The sequence below is a fragment of the Topomyia yanbarensis genome, chromosome 3, assembly GCF_030247195.1.
Source record: "Topomyia yanbarensis strain Yona2022 chromosome 3, ASM3024719v1, whole genome shotgun sequence".
Taxonomy (NCBI): Eukaryota; Metazoa; Arthropoda; class Insecta; order Diptera; family Culicidae; genus Topomyia; species Topomyia yanbarensis.
In genome coordinates this window covers 73,164,848-73,186,897 of record NC_080672.1, presented here as the reverse complement: position 1 = coordinate 73,186,897, position 22,050 = coordinate 73,164,848, and the positions used below count along the sequence as shown (strand labels likewise).

Sequence of the window (22,050 nt, the reverse complement as noted above, 5' to 3'; positions counted from 1 at the left end):
TAAGAAAATTTGACATATTCAAATAATTGGTGTTTCACCAGCGACTAGCGACTACCAGGTGTCGCCCCAAAATTCTTCACCTGAAAAATAGGTGGCAAACCAGCCGATCGGTGCTCAGTTAATTTCGTCCGCGTCCCTTGTCACCTATTTTTTATTGGGTGTTTCATCGGATCTTTGAAAATGAGCCGCCTTGGATATTCAACTGTTTTTATAGCTTTCTTATTTAATTGCAAATGAGTAGAGGTTTTGATTCTTTTATATTCGGGATTGCAGATATTTTGTCACATGTAAATTTTGGGCGTTCGTTGATGTGATGGCACTGAAAAAAACACGTATCCGCCGGTCGGCTAACTTTTCTTTGGACTGAGCAAACTGGTTTCTATGTTTGTTTGAGGTTTGTTTTACCAACGGGGGAACTGATTCACAGAACATTCAATGTGCTTAGGGAAGGCGCATGGCCTTGTTTGAGTAGAAAGATGACTTCAATCATGTATGATGTTTGAGAATTGACAATTCGCGAGGGGGATCGGGGACCGGTTGGCAATTACCTTCAGTTATGTCCGCACGAAGAATAAGTGTTTTTCTGTCATGTTCATTGGTTAGCGTTCAATTCTATCTCATGCCCCCACGCGAGTCTGGGTCTATTGATGACATTTGGTCCTTGGACAGGCGACGACTGAGTGCCGTTGGCCTTCTGCCGGTGGTGGCAGTGTGAAGGGGTGCGAGCGGGTCGATGCGTACTGAAGGTTCGCCGCATCTGTTTTGGTGATCTTGCAAGTCTAATTTCAAGTTCCGTTATTGGTAACAGGCCCGTGCATCGGGTTAACGATTTCCCTTCAATTTTCGATATAATCGTTCGTATACGTGTTCACAAACAATCCAATAAGGAAAATAGGAAATACTTTCGTTGATTTATAACATCTCGAACTATCATAACTCTTTGTCTGTATAACGTGTTATCACTCGGTAGTTTGCCACCCAAAAATATATCGTAGAGACGGAATAGTAAAATTAGTCCAAATAATGTCGCAATAAATAGTGATCCGGCCCATTACGCAGATAAGATTAGCTTTTCTAGGCAATACTCCCACGGTCGGCTGTGTGGAGTTGGAAGCGAATCCTAGACCCTATTCCCTTCCAAAGCACTAACTCCGCGACACCTATGGAAGAGTCTGATGAACCTTCTGTATAAGATTCCGCATTTTATTCAAACGATCGCCGGGTAAAATCAGCACCGACACGATAGAAACCACGAACAAGTTCGTCGCGTGATTGAATATTATTAAAAAATATAAGCAGTGCTCCTTATAGACGGCTATCCGGAGTTCAAGGTGCTCATTTTGCTAATCGTATTAATACAACAAATGATAAATTTTCCAAATTCTCGGCAGCCGGCTGCCCAGAGCAATTATTACATGATAACACTACTGACACATTTACTAACAACTCTCCCCTTCCCGTGATACATGTGGAGATGCAGAGGATTCCTCGGTCTCTAGTAGCAACATGTATCGGACTAACATTCCTTCCTTTCCCAGAAGATCTGCATTCGGACGTAGCCGGCGTCGGTATTGATCAGCATGGAGGGATCAGAATAGATTGTACAATGTGGCTCATCATGTTATTCCCAAGCATGTTGTTCCAATGAACATTTTGCAACCTAATTTGGTTCTGATCAATACCGGAGTAGCAACTACGGGCGATCTCTTATGCTTATGCTTATGCTTACCAAGAGCAAATGCAACTTGAAATTTTAAACTCGAATATCTCGAAATACCGTTTTTCCAAAAATGGTTTTTCCGTGATCACGATGGCCGAAAAACCACTCAACCGATTTTCTTTTCAATTGATAGTAAATAATTTTTTTCGCACCTTAAAGATCCCTTTTTTATGCATAAATTTTTATTTTGCAGATGAGAATTTTTTTAATACATGTTTTAGAGCTAAAAACAGCGATTTTTTTAGGAAAAACGTTCCCGAATGAAGGAAAAGTTATTATTTATCCAATTGATCTTTAAAGTACGAGGAATAATGGAATTTTTTGAGTTTCGGGATTTTAGTTGATCTATTGGTCTTCAATTGTGATCACCGCAAAATACTATAAGTTTGATGAACTAAAATCATTGATTCATGCCTTTCATACTTTCTTGACATTTTTCGCACAAAAAGGTATGTAACTCCTTGAAAACCTTTTGTAGTAGCGCTGCTATTTTTGCGAACAGCTTTATATCGACTTTCTTCCGAAATGACCGTTATGTGCGACGCGTTTTACTCTTCATGCTATACGTCACTTACAAAAAACACACAATGTTATTGGAGGGTGGAACGTATGGGAGTATTCTACAAAAAGAAAAACTATTAGGGCGCTATTTTTTGGAATAGCGCTTTATAGGGAAAATTTTGCTCAAACAGAAGTCGCTATGTTGGCCTTCAAAATGAGGTCACTCATCGATTTCCATCATCTACTCGTCAAGTCAATTATAAAATACCTTCATGGTTCCTAATGACGCTAAAAATCCATTCCCATTATATAATTGTCACACCCACTCCATAACTACCCATATTGTTAAGGTTATCGAGAATATTGCTCAACCGGAAGTCGCCATCTTGGATCTCAGAATGGCGTCAAACATCTATTTTAATTATCTACTTGTCAAGCCTGCTCAATAAATGGAGGTTCCAGTGCATTGTATATCCTTAAAGAAATGTTGCTTGTAATTTTCTCGATTCAGGGAATATTTTTTTATTTCAATTATAGAGGTTTTAACTTTAAGGTCATGGGTATAATATGGGGAACTTATATTCCAGAACTGCAAATATAGAATCTAAACTACTGAATATATCAATTTATTATTCCATTAAATTTATTGCAACGAAATCCAAAATCGTCATTGATTAATCAATAAATCCTTCTGGACATTTGAAATTTGTAATTTTTTGATTTCAAATTGAACCCAGGAATCTGTCATTTCAAATGTATTGAATTTATCGGAAAATTCTAAACCCTACCTTTAAAGCGTTGTATTGCTAAAATTGTTATTGATTAATTTTACAATTCATTGAGGATTCAGAGTAATTTGTATTTTAAGTCCTATTTTTTTTTTGAATTTGTGTATTTTTCTCGGATGTCCTTAATAGCAATAATCTGGAACATTATGAGATACCTTAAATTTTTATTCAAATATTAGGTTTGATTGATGAAAAGTCTACAAAAACTGTATTCATCAAACTGAAGACCCCGAAGTGACCATATCTATACAAGTAACCTATAGTATATTGGAATCATGCTACAACTGGATGACCCAGTAGTAATAATACTTTGCCGTTCCGTCAACATCAACAAGGCAAAAAAGGCATGCAAAATCGAAAACCTATTACTTTCATTGTTTCCTATCCATTCTTTATTCTGATACGCCGTGGTATTCGCAGAGGCGCAAAAAAAATCCACCACTTATTTTCCGCTCCTTAATAATAGCCCCTGTTCATAAATAAACCGCACACCCCAACTGATTCCACCACATCACCAGCACCACCCCACGATCATGACCAACCCAGTCTACGCTCACGCTGTCACGCTACCAATAATTTGCACTGATCCTGCCAACGAGGGCGACCATCGAGACTGGCCGGCCCGCAAAATATAAGCAAATATCTTGAAATTCTAATCCCCATTTGGCACTGGTTGTTCGGCACGGTACAAGGTGGTACGTTCTCCAACTCGGATGAGTGTGGACAATCTTCAAGAGGATATTTTTTTCCGCTCGATCAGCTACCTATCAGCTAGTTTCGGAAGTTCAAGTGAACAAGAACGAGCAGCGTGTGTGACTTTATTCTGACTCAGTTCTCTGCACGGTTAGTCTTTGCACGGAACTGGACCTCAACGGACGTGATCACAAACCTTGGCTAAGTTACTCATGCAGAAATTCGCAATGTTGAAAAAGTGACAGTAGATGTGAGCTGTATTTAAATATCCCGGCACCATTGGAAGAAGTATGGGAGATTTAAAAATGATCGTAAGCTGCACCTCATCCGATTCAAGTGTGGAAAACTTCTACAAGGATTCGGTTGTCCTTATCACCGGCGGAACGGGATTTATCGGAAAAGTTCTTATCGAAAAATTACTGCGGTGCTTTGAGGTGAAGAAAATCTATCTGTTGTTACGTGAAAAGAAAAATGTGAAATCCAAAGACCGCCTGAAGGAGATACTACAGGAACCGATCTTCCATGTAGTAAGAAACAATAATCCAACGCCAGCGAGTGTGTTTTCGAAAGTGATCGCGATTGACACCAATTTCCAGCAGGACAAAATTATAAGTGATCGTGATCGTGAACTGCTTCTGTCCGAGGTCACTATTGTGTTTAACGTGATGGCGTCGGTGAAATTCAATGAACACATTGAATCTGCTCTGGATACGAACGTGAACTGTTCGCGAAAACTTTTCGACATGGTCACTCAAATGCATCAAGTTCGGTCGATCGTTCACGTGTCAACGTTCTACTCAAACTGCGATCGATCCCATATAGAGGAACGAATCTTCGACGATGTTCCGTTTGGTGGCCATGACAATATTCTTCGAATCTTCAGGCATCTTAGCGATTCCGAAAAGGATAAACTAACTCCGTCGATACTGGGTCCAATGCCCAACAGTTACACCTTTAGTAAAAAGTGCGCCGAAGTAATGATTCAGCAAAGATACTCCCATCTGCCGATTGTCATCTTCCGACCGCCGATCGTGATTTCCTCCTACCAGGAACCGATTCCAGGCTGGGTGGACAATTTCAACGGGATCGCTGGTATGTGCATACCGATGACGCAAGGCAAAATCTACTGCGCCCGGGGGGAACCGGATCTGCCGAGTCACTCGGTACCGGTGGACTACTGTGTGGCGGCACTGCTGGCGGTCGGTGCCGAAGTAAGGAAGAATCTTATCCCGGAACGGAGTCGGTATCCGGCCGTATATAACTTCGCCACCGACTGCAACAACATTAGATGGGGAGAGTACGGCCGGAAGGCTGCCGATGGGTGTGAAACGCGGCTGGGAAAATTTTTCGGGTGAGTGCTACGATTGCTTTCTTAGTGTCAATAGTAGTCCCATAATTGTCACGTGCGCTAATAATCGGTTGCGAACCTAAATTAATACTATTCGTTGAAGTATTTTGCGCATTGATGATGTAATTTACTTTAAAGAAAAGTGATGTCACATTTTTGTCATTTACTCGTTTTTAGTATTCATTCAGTGAATTTACGCCCTACTATTGATAATGACATCGATATCTCGCTAAATGGTTTGCAATATTTTGATTTTACTCTTACAGTGTATTTAAGGGTTTACATATATTGTGCGAAAAATGTCAGGAAAGTTTAAATTTACGTAAAGGCATAAAGCAATAATTTCATTTCAACAAACTTAAAGTATTTTTGTAGCACATTTTTCAGTGAAATAAACAAGCATAAGTTAATAAAAATATATAGATGATTGAGGGAGTTATGGCCTCCCGAAACCCTTTTTTATTTAAGAGGTTTGCGGTGATCACGATTAAAGACCTATAGATCAACCAAAATCGCAATACTCAAAAAATTCCATTAGTATATGAGTATTCCTCATCGTACCTCACAATTAGTTTAATAAATAATATTTTTTCCTGTACATTTTCCATAAAAAAATGAAAAAATCCTCATCAACAAAACAAAAATTTATGCATTAAAAAGGAATCGTTAAGGTACGAGAAAAATCAATTACGATCAATTGAAAACAAATTTGAAGAAAATCGGATGTGTGGTTTTTCGGCAATCATGGAAAAACCATTTTTGGAAAAACGACATTTCGAGATAATCGAGCTTAAAATTTCAAGTTACCACTGCTCTTGATAGACGAAGCGCGCTTGGAGACGCTGTAGCTTTCGATTTATTTTCTCGGATCTCTTTCAAAATTTGTGAAAATATTCCCAAGGAGTTGTACTTTCGGATTAAGTAATAAAAAAATCCATCGTGTTTGTGAGCATTATTAGGGTCCATTCATAAATTATGTAACGCTTTTAGGGGGGGGGGAGATGGTCCGGCAATTTGTGACATATTGTTACATATGGGAGAGGGGGAGTATGCTAGAACATATTCTTACTGAAGGAATTTTTTTTCGAAAAATCTGTCACGTAATAGGGGAGGGGGATAGAGAAATTGTGACAATTTGTTATATTGGGAAGGGGAGTCAATTTTGGGTAATTTTTGCGTCACGTAATTTATGAATGGTCCCTTATTATAGTGGAATTAAACGGAAGACATCTGTCTCAACATGATTAACGGAATAAAAGGACCAAACGCCGCAAATATACGAAACGACCTAGTTTTCTTTTGACTTCTTGGTTAGGAAAGGACCATTTTCTACCTACTCGGTTAGTGATATTATTCGATTATTATAGCCGATTAAGGAATGCGAATTTAATCTACCATAAAATTCATCTCGCGAAAATGCAAATATTGGTGTGAAACTAGTCACTACCAGTTTATAGCCTTAGCCTAAGAGCGCAATTCTGAGGATACAACCTCAACAACTGCTGTGGATATATCATGTGTGTGTGATGTTTATGTCTAGTTTAAACGAGAAGCAAAAGTGGAATGATTCGTATTACAAATCATACGAATGCGTCCATACCAGACATATTGAGCGCAACAGAGCATGAAACATTGTGAACCAACCAAGTATTGTTATCGATGCGGTGAAATTATGAATATCAATGTGACAATTGAACTCATAGTGAGAGAGGTCCACAAACATTTGTTTTCGTTTATATAAAACATTGCGTGGTATTTATTAAACATATAAAACGACACGGTTTACACCATAGTTAGTGATAACATTCAAATTATATCTTCATATAAACTTGCAGTAAAAAGAGAAACCGTTAATTTAACTAAATCAATAATCAATCATGAAAAACTCAATAACGACTTACAAAATTTCATAAAAAACACATAGAGTTGATTGATAATGTAAATTTATATCTTACAATCTACACAATTCTTTACTTGCGGAAACACTAGAACGGTCTCGAAAACTTTTAAATGTAAAGGTGTTTTTTGCCCCTGGATCAATTTCGATTTGTGGACACTAATTAAAACCAAAAGTAATTATCTGAAACGAGTAAAAAATAACCCCAATGATGAAAACTTCAAAGCTCTTCTGCAAAACATAACTTAAAAAGTTAAAGTAATGAAAAAGCTGTGCAAAAAGGCGTACTTTGAAAGCCTTCTATCCAACACAACTCATTTAAAACTTTGGAAAATTTTAATACCATTTTTGGTTGTTCAAAGTCGGATGTTCCCATCAGCCTAATTTGCAATGATATCAAAGTCACTGAAACTAAAGAAGTATATGATGTTTTCAACGAATATTTCTCTAGTATTGGCAAAAATTTGGCTGACAATATTCCCACGAGTCCTAACTCAAATCCTATTGCAAATATACAGCGCATCCAAGAAACAATCTTCTTGCGTCCTGCAAACATAAACGGTTAAAGGCCTCGAAAAAAATAACAGCTGTGGTCCTGATAAGATCCCTGCTAGTGTTCTTAAGAGTAACTGTTCCAACTTTTGCAAACATTCTAACCAAAGCACAGTGGAAGAAATCCGACCAAAGAGGCAATTAATTGGAAGCCGCCCAAATAATATGACAATATATACACCAAAAGTTGCGGAATTTTTTATCAAATAGAATGCAATCAAATTTGTTCACCGCACTCACTTGTGACCAGAGATATGGGACTTTGAAAATCCGGAACACTAGGGGAGAGTGGGTACACTTGATCCCACTTTTGTTTTTTTCTCATAACTTTTCAATGAAATAAAAATTTAAATTGCAAAATTCGCCATTTTGTAGTCAATTTGAATTGTAAGAGCTATAAATAATATGTAAATCCGAATACTATGCACTGTCAGTAATATGACCAATTTCGGAAATCATTCCAAAACGAGGTTTTTGTAAAAACGTGTGATAACTTGATCCCCTGCCTACTAGGGCTAAAGAAACAAAGCACAGTATGACCGATACCCATTACCCCCCCTACGACGTCTCTACAATTGGGTTGAGGCGAACGGCTTGCTATCAGATACCCAGTTTGGTTTTCGGAGAGGAAAGGGAACGAATGATTGTCTGGCGCTACTTCCGTCAGAAATCCAACTAGCTTACGCAAGAAAAGAACAAATGGCGTCTGTGTTCTTAGACATAAAAGGAGCATTCGACACTGTTTCCATTGATGTTCTCTCAGAGAAACTACATCAATGTGGTCTTTCACCAATATTAAATAATTATTTCTACAACTTATTGTCAGAAAAGCACATGCATTTTTCATATGGCGATTTGGCAAAATTCAGAATAAGTTACATGGGCCTCCCACAAGGTTCTTGTTTAAGCCCGCTTCTCTACAATTTTTACGTGAATGACTCTAAGGCAACTTGCAGATGATGGCATGGTTTCTGTTACAGGACCAAAAGCCATAAATTTACAACAACCACTGCAAGATAGTTTGGATAACTTATCAAGTTGGGCTTTGAAGCTAGGCATCGATTTCTCTATGGAGAAAACAGAGTTGGTTGTTTTTTCAAGGAATCGTGACCCAGCTCAGCTTCAGCTTCAGTTGGTTGGTATAACGATAACCCAAGTTATGACCTTTAAATATCTCGGAATTTGGTTTGATTCTAAAGGTACATGGCGAGGCCACATTAGGTATCTGATAAAGAAGTGCCAACAAATGATAAATTTTCTCCGAACAATAACCGCATCTTGGTGGGATGCTCATCCAAGTGACGTGATAAGATTGTATCAAACAACGATACTTTCAGTGATGGAATATGGGTGCTTCTGTTTCCGTTCAGCTGCAAACACTCACATTATTAAATTGGAACGAATACAGTATCGTTGTTTACGAATCGCCTTAGGTTCCATACAATCGACACATACGATGAGTCTTGAAGTACTAGCGGGAGTTCTTCCCTTAGAAGATCGATTCTGGGATCTCTCCTCTCGTTTACTTATACGATGTGAGGTTATGAATCCACTGGTAATTGAAAATTTCGAAATACTTGTCGAGCTTCAATCCCAAACCAGATTCATGACAGTGTACTTCAATCACATGTCACAAGAAATAACGCCTTCTAGTTATGTGCTGACATGTGTTAATATACTAGATACTCCCGATTCCACTTTATTTTTCGACACGTCCATGCAAGAAGAAATTCGTGGAATCCCGGACCACCAGCGCTCTCTGGAGATCCCTAAAATATTCATAAGTAAATACCAACACATTGCCATAAAATGTTCTACACTGATGGGTCACGAATCAATGAGGCCACTGGCTTCGGTATTTTCAACAATAACACCTCGATCTCTTTCAAGCTTGCAGAACCTGTCTCCGTTTATACAGCCGAACTAGCAGCAGTTCACTATAGTCTGGAAATCATTGATACTTTACTTCCGAACCATTATTTCATCCTCACAGATAGCCTCAGCACAATTAAGTCACTACGCTCAATAAAGCTTGATAATCACGCTCCGTTCTTTTTGAAGAAGATACGAGAATACTTAACTAAATTAACAAATAAATCTTATCAAATTACCTTAGTGTGGATTCCCGCTCATTGCCTTATACCGGGAAATGAGAGAGCGGATAATTTAGCCAAAATAGGGGCGCTGGACGGTGACATCTATGAAAGACCTATTGCCTTCAATGAATTTTATAGCGCTTCTCGTCAGAGGACGCTTACTAGTTGGCAAACATCATGGGACAATGGAGATCTGGGACGGTGGTTGCACTCAATTATCCCTAAAGTATCAACGAAGGTATGGTTCAAAGGGTTGGATGTAAGTCGAAACTTCATTCGTCTGCTGTCTAGACTCATGTCCAACCATTATACGTTGAATGCGCATCTCCGCCGTATTGGGATCACAGAAGATAATCAATGTGCTTGCGGAGAGGGTTACCAAGACATTGAACATATTGTTTGGTCTTGCACTGACTATCGTGAAGCCAGATCCCAATTAATAGACTCCTTACGAGCCAGAAGAAAACCACCCTATGTTCCTGTTCGTGATATCCTCGCTTTACGAGATCTCACATACATGGGCCACATTTATCATTTCCTGAAAACAATAAATATTCAAATATAATTATTCCCACAATGTTTCTAGTTTTTTTCCCTTGCTACCCACAAATAATTTAGATTTCTTCGCAGTGAGTTAAGTTAGATAAAAGGATATAAATAAAGAAAAAAAAACAATGATTACAGATAAACTATCAATAGGTTTACAATGAAATTCAAGAAAATAGAGTATAAATAAAAATATTCAAAATGATGATTATCCTCAGTGTTAGCATTAGAAAGTGAATTTTTATTATAACGTGATAGTCTTAAGAACTTTTGTAACATGTTATGTAAAAAAACCCCGGCGTAAAAAAAGCTTTTGCAAATGCCGTGTCAAATAAACGCTTTATGAAAAAAATGGATTTTCCAACCTTCAGTACCTTATACCGTAATTTGCTCACGGAAAAAAACATTTTAGATCAATTAATAGTGCCAGGCACTTTATGAAAATGATGTTTTTCTATTTCTATACATTTCTAAAGTGTTTGAGAGAGCTAATGATAGGGATCAAGTGTACCCAGTGTTACAGGGATCAAAGATACCTATTGTATAAGGTGAAAAAAAATTATTTTTTTTGAATGTGTTGTGAAACTTTTTATTCGAAAAATGTTTTTTTTCTTGACAAAAGCCCTTAGAAAGTAATCGAACTTGAAAATATTCATATACAATTAGTTAGTCGATCTCATACAACCGCTTAAAAAAATGTAAAAAGATCTTCGAGATGGATATCAACACATATTTTCTAAAATATTGTACAACTTTTCCCAACCAAATGTTATACATTAGATTTTTTTTTAAATATCATAAACGATCAAATATTTCATTTTCTTTTTATATTGTGGTAACTTTTGTTTATAGAATATGAGATATGGCCAGGGAATCAAATATCCCCAAGGATCAAGTGTCCTCTCTCTCCCCTACTGGTATTCATCAAATCTGAGGTCTAATTAATAATCCGCAGTAAAAATACAAAGAATTATAACCTCAAAGTTGCGGAAAACTCTAACGATCAAGATGCAATCAAATTTGTTCACCGCACGCACTTGTGACCGGAGATATGAGGCTTTGAATATCCGAAACATTACCGGTTTTCATCAAATCAGAAACCTAATTCAGAAGCCGCAGTAAAAGTACAAAGAATTGTACTCTATTGCATTAGAGATAAGCGCGAACGAGTTTTTTTTATCCTATACCTGACCCGAACCTGTACCCGTAGGAATTTAGGTTTAATTGTCATCTGGTACGGGTCGGGTTCGGGTACTTTAAAAAATATTTATTCCAGCAGCGGGTCGGGACGTGTTTTTTCGAAATATTTCGAATTTACCTAGCACAAGTGCGTGCGGTGAACAAATTTGATTGCATCTTGATCGTTAGAGTTTTCCGCAACTTTGAGGGTATAATTCTTTGTACTTTTACTGCGGCTTCCGAATTAGGCCTCAGATTTGAAGAAAATCGGTAATGTTCCGGATTTTCAAAGCCCCATATCTCCGGTCACAGTTGCGTGCGGTGTACAAATTTAATTGCATTTTATTTCCGTAAAAATTCGGCTGCTTTTGGTGTATATATTGTTATACTTTTTCGGCGGCTTCCAATTAATTGGCTACACGGAAAACCAATTCATCACAATTTCAACCAAAAAAGTTGTTGATTTTATGAAAGAAAGGTATAGAATTCGCTCAAATTTTCAAAAAAATTTTCGAGGGCCGGAGGGCCGAGTTTTATATACTAAACGACTTAGCTCGACGATTTGGGACAATGTCTGTGTATATGTCTGTGTGTGTATGTAATGGACAAACTCTCATTCGTGTTTCTTAGCAATGCCTGAACCGATTATAATCAAACCAATTGCAAATGAAAGGCCTAACACCCAGACAGAATTAATTACGCAATTAATTAATTTGTTTATGATTCTGATGTTTAGTTTCCAAGATATGGATGTTTGAAAGTGTAAAGAAGGTGTTTTTTGCAGTTTTTTTCAAATTTACTCTTGAAATTGACAATATAGATAAACACATTTTATTACTTCATTCACCCTTCGAACGAACTATAGTTTGTTAAAATCGGACTATTAGCAAAAGAAATATTTAACATTAAATACGGACGACGGATTCTTACCGTTTCCCAATATCTACAAATAAGACCAAAAACATAAAATTGACTATTAACTCCAAAATGGCAATGTTGAGGTCAATAGCACCATCGGAGAATTTATCGAATTAAATATGCTCTTTCTTTTGACACTATGTTTTCACAGATTAATCCCCATATAAGAGAGATATTTTCATAATTTTTTTAAGTGATTACATTGAGGTGATATCTTCTGCAAAGTTATAGCTCTTTTTCTTGCGAACAGCTTTGCTGAAAACACCAAGTGTCTATCTTGAATGCTTTAAAAGTTATTGAATGTTATTTATTATTCAATATAGTAATGATCCGTTTTTATATTCCAGCCGATTTTTATTTCGATGAAACGGAAAAGGATAAGAGGACATATTTTGAACTTCATTTTCTATCTATCACCGCTAGAAATACATGCCAAACAATTTCAAGTTGTCTAATTGTATCTTGATCACTTAACAGAGTGCAATCTTTCATTTGCCAGTACCTTCTGACAGCTAATTTTCTAACTTATGGCCCTCAGATCGAAAAAAAAATAATTCAATGATTGTGACGGTCTTTAGGAATTGAGAGTCCTAATTTGTTTTTTAGCATTAGGATTAGTAATAATAGTTCAAATAAAAATCCTTTGTTCAACCACTAGCTATTGTGAGTCGAAATACGTTGCTCACTGTGAGGTCACTTTCAGAAAAAGTCGATATCGAAATAATCGCGTTGAGGTAGCGTGTTATTAAGAGCTGCAACTTCAGTTCTAGGAAGGAAATGTACTTTAAATATACGCAATATTTTTTGTTTTCATTTTTTGGGCCACCACATATATAGTCCCTAAAAGGAAATTCAGTTTTTTCATACATAATGCATTGATTGGAGAACCTAAATATGTTATTCACAAAGCATTAGTATTAAGTGGATTGTCCGCCTATTTTGAAGGGTATTTTTTCGTTTTACGTTTGATTTGATTTGAATTATGAAATTTGCTCGCAAAGATTTTGTCCCATGCAAATTTGATCGATATCACATCGGAAGATGTGAATTTAAGCGTTTCTCTGAGACTACTGTCCCATATAGTATGTGTTATCAAACACATCGCGAAACATCATGTTGTAAATATTTTCAATCGATATAATATCCGAAGAGAGTGATAAGTGTTATAAGAAATGTTTCATCACAATGTTAGGTGGATTAAACTCGGCGAACTGACTTTTTGTTTTTTTATAATTCGTTTATTTGACACGGCTCATAGCGGTAGCTTAACGGAGCCGTGGACCTTTTATATGTTTACAAATGTAAAAATAAAAAAATAAACAAATATTATTATAATATTGGATCTCGTGCGCGTAACTTTGTATTGCGAGCGGAGACCTTCTTTCGCGGGGTTTGCTGGCAATCTGCATCTGGGGGGGGGGGGGGGGGATCATTTAATCCCTTTTTGTTTTTTACGTCCAGGTCGAAGCCGTCTTGGTGTCCGCGATCAGATGTTTTTCCCTGTTTCTTGCACTTATTGTTGACCAGCGTAAATCTCTCACTGTTATTGTTATCCTTGCCAATGTTGCTTACAGTTGATTTTGCGGTACTGGATGCTTCTTTTGTGGTTGTCATTATGGTCTGCGCAACTGCTACCACAAATTTGGCCACCGTTTGTGGTTCAGGCATTGGTATTGAAATATCTGTTTTGGGTTGATTTGACGTTGATGAGTTGGCAGTCGGTTGAGATGCGTCTTCCTCTGCATCTTCCGCGCAAGGTTGTCCATGATGAGCTGTCTGATTACAATACTTGCACGTAAGAGTTTGCCCCTCATGGGTGCATAGCGTAGTTTGCATAATTGTAGTTCCGTGAGTTTTGAGTTTTATTGTCAAGTAGGAGGGTATAGGCCTTTCAACCCGCATCCTCACTATAACAACGCCGTTAGGAGTATCCGGGAAGAAGTTTCTCCAAGTATCAGGTGTAACGGATTCTACTTCTCCGTATTGCGACATGCATTTTGCAATTGGCTCAGGAAGGGTACGAGGTGATAGGTCATATAACCTTACATCTATATAATCATTCTCAATATATACGGGAATCTTAATTCCAACGTTATCACTTTCAACTACGTGTTTTAAGTTGTTCTTCAAAACGAAACGCTCGGCTTGTGCTAACGTGTTGAATGATATTAACACTGCACTGCGAAAATGATGATACAAAAGGTACAACACTTCCGTAAGTCTAAGTTGCATTTTTACCTTCAGAAGGTATGCCACTTCACTAAAACTCGGTCGTTTTAAACAAAATTTAAAGTCAACGACCGCAGCGTTGGGTCGGAGCAAAGCTTTTTCGTCAACTTTACTCATGATGACAAGAATAATCCGATGTTTCCTTTGTTCTCGAGACAATGCACACTAGATCGAGAGGCCTGTTGTTCACTTGGCTCGATTGTACGTCTGACTGCAGCAGAAGAAGAAAGTAGACTGAAATCACAATGTTAGGTGGATTAAACTCTGCGAACTGACTTTTTGTTGAAAACAATAATCTAGCACTGTTGTTTTAATGCTTTAATCCTGTCAATCTCAGTCTGGATACAAACGTTTCAGCCTCAGTACAAATCTTTAAAAGCGTTTTAGGAACGAGTCCAATGGGAAATAGACAGAGAAAGAATAACCGGAACACGATGAGAATGAAGATACGGTGAAAATTCACCTTTCTATTCCTCAAGCAGGAATCGAAACTGCGGTCTCCCAGTATGTAACTGGGTGCGTTAAGCAATCCTCCATTATTTCACCGTATCTTCATTCCCACCGTGTTCTTTCTCTGTCTATTTCCCATTGGACACATTCCTAAAAAACCTTGAAAAGGGGAAAAAACTTGGAATATATGTAAATTTCATCAACGGCTGGAGTTGCCGTTACCATCTGCCGATAGGCTTTGAAGGCAGACTTCAATATGCTTCTCCATAGCTCTATTCACCACCAAAGTCTGGCGCTATCTGAGCTAGCTAATGGGAGATAAACAGTGATAATAATATCTTAAGCCTGAACGCATCCAATGGAGCTAAAAATGTAGCATATTCTGGTCTGCAGCACTCACTCACGCTCTAGTAATCAGCACTTCAGATAGTTCTCACCAACTGTCACTGCTCATCGATTGCTCTCTCGCTCTCCTTCTATTTTGTTTTCTGGAGATCTGCTATCAATCTGATACATTTCACTGTTCAATTTGCTTTCAATGTGCGCGGGAAGCTTGTGTGTAAGTTTACAAAGAGAATTAAATTTTCAAATCAAATTTATGTTCAATATATTGTTTCCGTATTATATTGTTTGTGCTTTTTAGTGTAGAGTAGCCACTTGCGAACACTGTCCAAATGTTACACCCTACTTGACAAGGAAAATATTTATAGTTGTTGTGAGTAAATTTGCTGAATATTATCCTTCGTGAAAAATATTAGTAATGCTTTGTAACAAATTGTAGTTGTTCTGAAGATGAAGGGATACTCCCTTTGAAACGTTGACGTTAACGCAAAATAAATGTTTTGTGATTGAAATCCGAGACTAAAAAGCCATCTTTCAATCTGCTAAAAATAGATAACGAGAGAGATTTGCCCGATCGAAAAGAGAAGGCGGTGACGATTTGCTTATATGAGACATTAGGGATCGACCGACGGTTAGTTGCTGTCTCTTTCTTGATGTATTTCAGTAAGGTGTGCCTTTAGGTATGATATGCACGTTGAATCAAAATCAATAGCAATTTTTATCAATTATTATTAGAGAATCTCGCAAAAATAAAGGAAAATTTAATCACATATTTTAATTTTTGGTTGAAATCGACTAATTAGGAAAAAAAGAATTTGTTTTGATATTTTTTTCCTTTCAACGTATTATAATAAAAATAAATATTGGATTTTCAATTAATGTAACTGTTAATTTCAAGCGACATAAAATTATAACATAATTTGTTGACAAAAACATGGGTACTTGCGAAATTATTCAATTTTAAACCTATTTTCATGCTCCAAATATAGGCAGTATTTTATTGCAAGCTCCATATTGACGGTTCTGTCTGAGATAAACTGGGCAATTTCAATTCTTTCCACGCCGCTTTAGAAAGATTATACACTAAAATTCTTTCGAACATACTATTCAGCTAAATGTTATAATTTGCAACAACAAGTTTTACAACTTTCATCTTCGGTGCTAGCTAAAATATTGTGCTATAAAACATGTTTGCACTTTACCACCATAATCTTGTTGGAACATAAAGAAAGTCGTCGTAAACCCATGACCAGATATATTACCTTAATTTTGAAAGCGCGAGATTAAAGAAGTACTAAGTTGGAGTGGGCGTAGCGTATTGGTAAATCGATTGCCTTGTACGCAGCGCACCTGGGTTCGAGTCCCGACCCCGCACATAGGGTTAGAAATTTTTCCTAAGAGATTTTTCTAACCCGAAGAGGCGAATGACCTTAAGGTTAAAACCTCTATAATTGAAATAAAAAAAAAGTACTAAGTTACCGATCCGATCCCCGATCCCTTTACGTTTTGATAGCTGTATGTTATAGAAACTGTTAGGTGAAACCTCTAGTCCCACTGAAATTGTTATGTAATTTGCGTTTCGATTTCATCTCATCAGAATCCGACAACAACTTAGTGACAGGGCTAAGCTAGCACCGGATTAACGCTAGCTCCAAAAACGAAAACACTATTTTTTCTAAGTAAATCCCTAGTCCTAGTCGGATAGTTTGTGTCACTTAAATAATTTCTTTGTTTTTCCAACAGACGCTACGCCCTGGGTGTTACCACGTCCCGTATCCTGAGGCAACTGTTCGTCTGGTGGTTCGTGCTGCAAGCTGCCGTAGCGGATTTACTACTCATGATAGTCGGAAAGAAACGAAAGTAAATTAACAGATAAATGAATCATACACTATTTGTCCTGAAATAAACTATCCTCCTTTTGTCCTGCAGAAACCTTCGTCTGGTGAAGCGAGTTTTCGCGCTAGAGGATGCCGCCTGTTTCTTCGCCCTGCACCGATGGACCGTACAGAATGATAACATGCGCCGTGTGCTGAATGGACTATCCGAACACGAACGAAAACTGCTGGAATTTGATATTGACAAACTCGATTGGAATGATTACTTCAAAAATTTCCTACCGGGAATCAAAGCGGCACTTGTCAGATGCTTTCAGCGAAGAAGCAAAGGGTGTAGTTGAACTGCAGATGAAAAATGTATTTTTATGTTTCTTCGAACCGGTTTAGTTTACACGCAGTTGTGAGGTAGAGAGAGAGGTTAATAAATATAGGATAAACTAGGTTATTTACTTTTGTTAATAGTTCTGTTCTTTCATCAAGGATAAATTGCTAAGCAATGCTTGAAATATCGAAGTAATAAAATTGGTTTATAATATTATGATTTCAAATAAATCTCTATTTTGCCCAAAGCGAATTAGTAATCCTGATCGTTCAAAAGAAATGAAACATAATTGTAAGCTGCAAACCACAACCGTATATTTTAAATTACTAGAATTATCAGAAAAGTACTAGAGAGTATCAAAGGTGGATCGCGCATTTAATTGTATATTAAACGCACATCCTTGAAGCACTATGTGAAATGTTCGCACAAAGAAACACTTCTTCGAGTTATTTTTTCCAGCTTCCAAAAATAAACTTGAAAACTACAATCAAATTCCGAAACAGGAAGCTCCATACCAGGAAGAGTGCACCCTTGCGTTCATTAACGACCAACTTCGTTCTGCCAGCGTCTTTCGCTTTCCTAGGCTCCACGGCATACTTGACCACCCCGGGAACGAAATTCCTGTAATACTCATCCCAGTTCACTTTGGAAAGATCGAATGGGAACACTCTCGCCTCGAGTACGCTAGCCTCTGCCAGCATCTGTTTGACGTTTCCATTTTCCATCTGCCACTCGTTGACGCAGAAGAACCGCAACAGTTCACTCAAGGTTATCATTCGCTCGAATATCGGCCCCATAACGGGACTACGTCCGCTTGCTCTGCGCAGCAGATCCAGTAGCGATGCCTGAAGACGCATAATCTGCTTGCACATGGAATAGTGTAGTGGATTGCGAGTAACCGTTCCGGTTAGATATGTCCTAAAATAGAGAGGATTGATAAAAATGGCCAATACAAGGTACAGCGAAGTAGAACATACGCCAACAAGCGCTTTCCAAAAGTGAGTCCTTGGAAGAATCGATTTACTATTTCACCCCATGTTAAATTGCAGCTGGAATCTGTGTAGTTGTAGACTGGAATTTCCGACCCTCGCATGTGACGTCGCTGGACATCAACCGCACTGGACAGTAGAGCGTTGACACAGTAGTCTACCGGAACAATGAACGGCCGTTTTCTGGAATCTAGCAAAGCTGCACTGTAGAGGCCTTCGGAAAGGGGAACAACCATTCCGGATGGCCCATTGAAGTTGTCTATCCAACCAGGAACCGGTTCTCGGTACGTTGAACTCACTAGAATTAAAATAATAGTTATTATAGTAATTTTAACGGAACTCTAACGCCATGTACCAATGGGCGGACGAAATATTCCAATCGGCAACGATTTAAACTTATCTAATATCAGCACTTCAGCACACTTCTTACTGAAGGTGTAAGTATTCGGAAAATCCCCGATGAGATGCTCTGTCAATAGTTGCTTTTCCGTGTCATTTAGCTTGGAAACAATGTTCATTATATTCGCGTAACCGCCGAAGCTTATGTCATCGTAGATGCGCTCTTCGATGAAACTCTTGTCACAGTTCGAATAGAATGTCGACACATGGATGACCGATTTCAGTCGTTTCATTCGACTGACCAAACCCAGCAACCGATCCGTGTATTCCACGTTAGTTTTCAACGCACAATCCAACGGTTCATTGAAGTTCACCGAAGCCAACAGATTGAACACAATTTCCACTTGCTCCTGCAGTTTGCTGTTCAGATCGTCGACGATCAACTCATCGGCACCTTCCAGCTTAATCTCCACCGGTACCACTTTGCTTCTCAGCTCCCGGGACACCAGCGGGTCGTCCCGTATCCGGTCGAACAGCTGACCTTTCAGCATTTTCTCCAGCCTATCCTCAGCGTTTAAATTTCGCTTGGATCGAATCATAACATACACTCGCCGTACCTCCAAGCAGCGCAGAATTTTCTCCAGCAGAACCTGCCCGACAAAGCCGCTGGCACCGGTTATCAGCACCGTCGAATCCCGATAGAACTCCATCACTTTTGACCGACCGCCGTCACTCATCTCGTGCGAACGAAGAGTTCCTATTATCCAACACGCGTCCGGAATGCAACTGGAAGACTTCTAAGTGACGAAGATTGTATCAAACCTAGCCCTTGGTAAATAAATCTAAAGTGTTGCAACTTCAAAATTGATTAGCCTAGGGTTACCCGCGTAGCTATGTCAACCCAGGTATCGATTGGAATGTGCCGATTTTTTTTCGCTCAATGTGTGAGGCACCCTACACCCGACTGCGCTGGCCGCATGCGTACATTTGCCCCTAGTCAACAGCTCTTTTCTACGCCAACAGAGCGTCAGCGTTGACAGCGTGTGTATTCAGCTAGGGAAAACACAGGCTATAGGGTTCGGCCGAATCTGATTTCACGTGGAACGCGCTTCGATAAGATGTTATCAAAATTTTCGGGTTGCCGTAGGCTTAAACGGATGTTCGGAACTGTACGTGGTCTGCCGCCGAGAGGAGCTGCGATCAGTGCGGAAGAAGTGAATTCTTCCGTCCAGACTGGATGCGTCTAGCATCCGATTCGAGTCGTAGCGTGGTACTTGAGTGCAACAATAGCAATTTACGATGTTATCAGCAACGTTGGTTTGAGCAGCTGTAAAACACTTCTTACATCAATAACATTGATTTCCTAGAACCGCGGGTTGTTCTGTCTGAGATACGGTTGCTCACGTGCTGTTCCACTTCTGGCGAGAAAGAAAAAAGTCCGCAATATATGTGATTTGCATTTTCACAACCAAAAATTAACATTTCCACTTTCTCAACCCTCCAAGTTGTTTCCCCCTATGAAAATCGTCGGTGCACAGTTAGGCTCAGCTGATCATTGATTTACTGGCTCGATGTTTGATTTTTAATAGGACTGAAATTTGGCATTCGTGCCGATTGAACCAAGTAGCCATGTTTTCAAAAGAGACAAATTTAGAAAAAGTAAAAACCTTTAAAGAAGATTCCGACTACTAAATTCTACATTTATTTGTTCGCCACAGTACGTCATGCAGGATAGCTGTGAAGGGTGCTGAACGCACTTCTGTGCTTATCGAATCAGGTTTTGCCGTTCATTTGTCACTCAATGAACGTCAAGAACATCATAAGGAGAAAAACTTGAATGGATCGGGTTTTCACTGAATTTGTTGTTTGTTAAGCTGACTATTCTTAGCACATAGCACACAGAACAAGTACAAACATCTTTACGGCTAGTTAGACTTTACCTAAAACTAAATGTTTCACAATTCCTGTGCGTACGTACACACTCCACGGAAGATTTGGAATGTGTGTCAGTAATGCGTTTCCAGCCAACTACTGGTTAACAGGGCAGATTTGACACCCCCAGCATCGGCTATGGTTTAGGATGTACACGAAATGTCACGCGGCACGTGTTTTTCCACTAACACTGCAACACAAAACGTTTTGAAAAACCAGCAGTTTTCCATAGAATGTCAAATTAAAAATAAATCCCGTACTGGTACGTGCGAAGGTGCTTCGCAATTTTACCGTTCAATGCTGTATGTTTACTGCCACAACTTCTCCCCCATCTGCATCGGCAAGCATGTTTTGCACTTGCGCTGTATCGACCCGGAGAAAACCGTCTGGCGTCGCCAGGGAACTCGAATTCGATGGAAGCAGTAGATAGAGAAAAACTAGACCAACGATACTGTGCAACTTGTTTGCACTGTATGAGAGGGAGGGCGGCTTACGGTAGAGTTTTGTTCTTAAATTTTATCGCAAGCGCTCTTATACGGGTGATATAATCAGACGAGAACATTTGTAAATATTTTACAATTTTTTTGTCTATGAACACCGAAAAACTATTTATGAATACAAACTTTAATTGCATTCGTCCCATTCCAGAGTTGTTAATGCGATTAATTCAACGTAATCGTTTCAACGCAATATCGTTGAATCAATAATGTTTCCGTTCAACTCAACGACGTTGAGCGTTAATTTCATCGTTCATCGTCAACTCGAGGAATGTAACTTTAACGTTATAGATAAAGTTTGCGTTGATTTTTTTTTCGCTTAAAAAATAGTGCCTAGATTGTTAAATAGATGTATATTTATGATATACTTATTTATAACAGTACATGAAGGAAAAATTGTTAAAAACATGATGAAATGTGCCAAGCAAACCAAATTTGGTAGCCGAAACTTTTAAGAATGGTTTTGGCGTCATATTAGTAAGAGAATGTGGTCGGTTGTCGGCACACTTGTTTTTTGCTCACAACATTACTCCAATTGCACAATATAGGGTAGGGACATAAGCATTAGACTGCCCAGAAAAATAATTAGTTCTTTAAAACCCAATCGGCCCACCCCTGAGTCGATTCTCAGTTCCACCAGGAGTATTTGCACCAAATTTGAAGCAAATCGGACAAGTCTAGCTATCGAGTACTGATACACAACCAAGCGCTATTTGGCCCAATACAAAACTGACTCTGACATCACTTCGCTAAAAGGTTGATAACTTCTTTCAACAAAGCCTGATTGACTAGCAGTTTTTGACTAAGTTGTAGACAATTAAATTGTCTTTCTTATTTTCACTTACAGTGATAATACAATGCATACAGTGCCACCTAG

The 22,050-nt window shown here is 38.5% G+C and overlaps 2 protein-coding genes across 3 annotated transcripts; one reads left to right on the top strand and one right to left on the bottom strand.

The window, feature by feature from the left end:
* Positions 1-3,798: 3,798 nt before the first annotated feature.
* LOC131691767 (fatty acyl-CoA reductase wat-like) lies at positions 3,799-17,550 on the top strand. Its single transcript, XM_058978397.1, has 3 exons — positions 3,799-5,053; positions 17,003-17,119; positions 17,189-17,550. The coding sequence occupies exons 1-3, from the start codon at positions 3,993-3,995 to the stop codon at positions 17,433-17,435; spliced, it is 1,425 nt and encodes a 474-aa protein (XP_058834380.1). The 5' UTR covers positions 3,799-3,992; the 3' UTR covers positions 17,436-17,550.
* A 155-nt stretch (positions 17,551-17,705) lies between these two features.
* On the bottom strand, positions 17,706-21,001 carry LOC131690803 (fatty acyl-CoA reductase wat-like). 2 transcript variants are annotated; one of them, XM_058976828.1, is made up of 5 exons: positions 20,685-21,001; positions 19,628-20,162; positions 18,761-19,572; positions 18,394-18,703; positions 17,706-18,334 (listed from the first exon to the last, which is right to left on the bottom strand). In XM_058976828.1, the coding sequence occupies exons 3-5, from the start codon at positions 19,479-19,481 to the stop codon at positions 17,863-17,865; spliced, it is 1,503 nt and encodes a 500-aa protein (XP_058832811.1). In that variant the 5' UTR covers positions 19,482-19,572; positions 19,628-20,162; positions 20,685-21,001; the 3' UTR covers positions 17,706-17,862. The 2 variants fall into 2 exon arrangements, with proteins under 2 accessions (XP_058832811.1, XP_058832810.1); XM_058976827.1 differs by having other exon boundaries at positions 18,761-20,162.
* Between the last annotated feature and the right edge of the window lie 1,049 nt (positions 21,002-22,050).

Excerpts from the sequence above, each read along its gene's own strand:
- LOC131691767 (XM_058978397.1), top strand. The coding sequence starts at position 3,993 with ATGGGAGATTTAAAAATGATCGTAAGCTGCACCTCATCCGATTCAAGT. Across the intron at positions 5,054-17,002 it reads CGGCTGGGAAAATTTTTCGG|ACGCTACGCCCTGGGTGTTA; the intron begins GTGAGTGCTACG and ends TTTTTCCAACAG. Across the intron at positions 17,120-17,188 it reads ATAGTCGGAAAGAAACGAAA|AAACCTTCGTCTGGTGAAGC; the intron begins GTAAATTAACAG and ends TTTGTCCTGCAG.
- LOC131690803 (XM_058976827.1), bottom strand. The coding sequence starts at position 19,481 with ATGAGTGACGGCGGTCGGTCAAAAGTGATGGAGTTCTATCGGGATTCG. Across the intron at positions 18,704-18,760 it reads AATATTTCGTCCGCCCATTG|TGAGTTCAACGTACCGAGAA; the intron begins GTACATGGCGTT and ends TTTTAATTCTAG. Across the intron at positions 18,335-18,393 it reads TTTGGAAAGCGCTTGTTGGC|GACATATCTAACCGGAACGG; the intron begins GTATGTTCTACT and ends TCTCTATTTTAG.